Source organism: Crocuta crocuta, unplaced genomic scaffold (assembly GCF_008692635.1).
Source record: "Crocuta crocuta isolate KB4526 unplaced genomic scaffold, BGI_CrCroc_1.0 scaffold394, whole genome shotgun sequence".
Classification (NCBI taxonomy): Eukaryota; Metazoa; Chordata; class Mammalia; order Carnivora; family Hyaenidae; genus Crocuta; species Crocuta crocuta.
In genome coordinates this window covers 827139-828709 of record NW_027531920.1, presented here as the reverse complement: position 1 = coordinate 828709, position 1571 = coordinate 827139, and the positions used below count along the sequence as shown (strand labels likewise).

Sequence of the window (1571 nt, the reverse complement as noted above, 5' to 3'; positions counted from 1 at the left end):
TAGCTGTCAACACAGAGCCCGATGCGGGGCTCGAACCCACGAACCATGTGATCATGACCTGAGCCAATGTCGGAAGCTTAACTGACTGAGCCACCCAGGCGCTCCTCAGGTCATTTACTCTTGATAATTGATTTCTTAAAAAATCAATTAACTTTAAAGTCACTACTTTAACAACAGAAGTGCTTGCATTTTTCTTCTCATTTCTTTTCGTAAGCGTATATAAAAGGAGAATGAATGATTTGTGTTTATGGGCATTTAATTACTGTTTTGCAGTACGGCATGTTGCTTGCAAGCTGCTGTGTATGTGTGAAGGCTCAGCTATTTCTGAAGATGCTATTCGAAGACAGATTTTGGTAAGTCCCAATTAAAGGAGGAGAAAGTGTGAAAGCAATGAGATAGTCGTTACTCCTTATGAAGATGGTTGGGCTATATCGTTTAGCGCTATCCATGTTCCTTTTATGGTAATTATACCTATCACAATTAAACGTCTCAACAGTACTGTTGTCATTACAGTGATTCAGTGGACTAAATGTTGAACTTAAATTCAGGATTTATGATAAGTAATAAAAAGTAACAGTTCTCTGCTCCATCCTTCCCTACCTGGCTTGCTTCCTAGAAGTAAGTAGATTTTATTAGTGGAAAATATTTTCCCAGTGTTCCAGAACAGTATTTTATTGAAAGGGCCAAGTGTGTGCACAAAATAGATAAGATAGTACAATGATGCCCCCATTTACCCATCGCTCATCTAGAATAACCACCCACCAATTCCTGACCACTCATTTTTTCTGTATCTCCTTCAACAGCAGATCCCTGGCCATGTGGATTATTTTGAAACAAGTCCAAAATACATCACTTTGTTCATAAATATTTCAGTATGTGTCTCTAAAAGATGTATTTTTTATTCAGACAAACCCCGTGTCCATACAAAGATGTCCTAAAATCATCAAATATCTAGTCTTCCCCTCCTGCCTGCATGTTCCCATACTCTCAGATTCTCACACACTTACTTTCTCACTTATTCTTGCTCACTTCTCTCTCTCCCCTCTTTCTTGTGTTTTGTTGATATGTCTCTTATAATCTGCATGTTTCCCCCTCTTTTTTTTAAATCTGCTGAAAAATTTATTTGTTGAAGAAATGAGGTGGTTTGTCCTATAGAATGTTTCCTAAATTCTGGATTCCGATGACTGTATCCTCATGGTCTCATTTAATATAGTCTGCTGTCCCCTGTTTTTTCTGTAAATTGGCAGTTAGATTTATAAACTTGATCTGATTCAGGTTTGATTTTTGTCAAGAAGAATTCATAGGCAGTATGGTGTACTTCCATCAGGAAGCACCATGTCTATTTGTCTCTTTTGTTGTCTTAGTGTCCTTTGATGATTATTGTCCTTAGATCCATTATTTCTGTACCTGTTTGCATATTCTACTTCTTTGTTCCTTCTTTGTTTATTTACTGGAATAGAGAGAAACTTTTCCTTCATCAACTATTTGGCTACCTTGAAGTATACCTTTATAAGAAAGGGCAGTCTTGACTCTTTCCCTTTATTTAGCAGTTTTCAGAATGACTTGTTTCT

At 37.1% G+C, this 1571-nt stretch overlaps 1 protein-coding gene across 1 annotated transcript in view; it reads left to right on the top strand.

The window, feature by feature from the left end:
- Positions 1 to 273: 273 nt before the first annotated feature.
- Positions 274 to 1571, top strand: part of TEX11 (testis expressed 11) — a gene marked incomplete at its 5' end in the record, with an annotated part of 187803 nt that continues 186505 nt past the window's right edge. Inside the window, one exon of the mRNA XM_077774971.1 lies at positions 274 to 353. Within this exon, the coding sequence (XP_077631097.1) occupies positions 274 to 353 (80 nt within the window). The remainder of the gene's footprint in view (positions 354 to 1571) is intronic.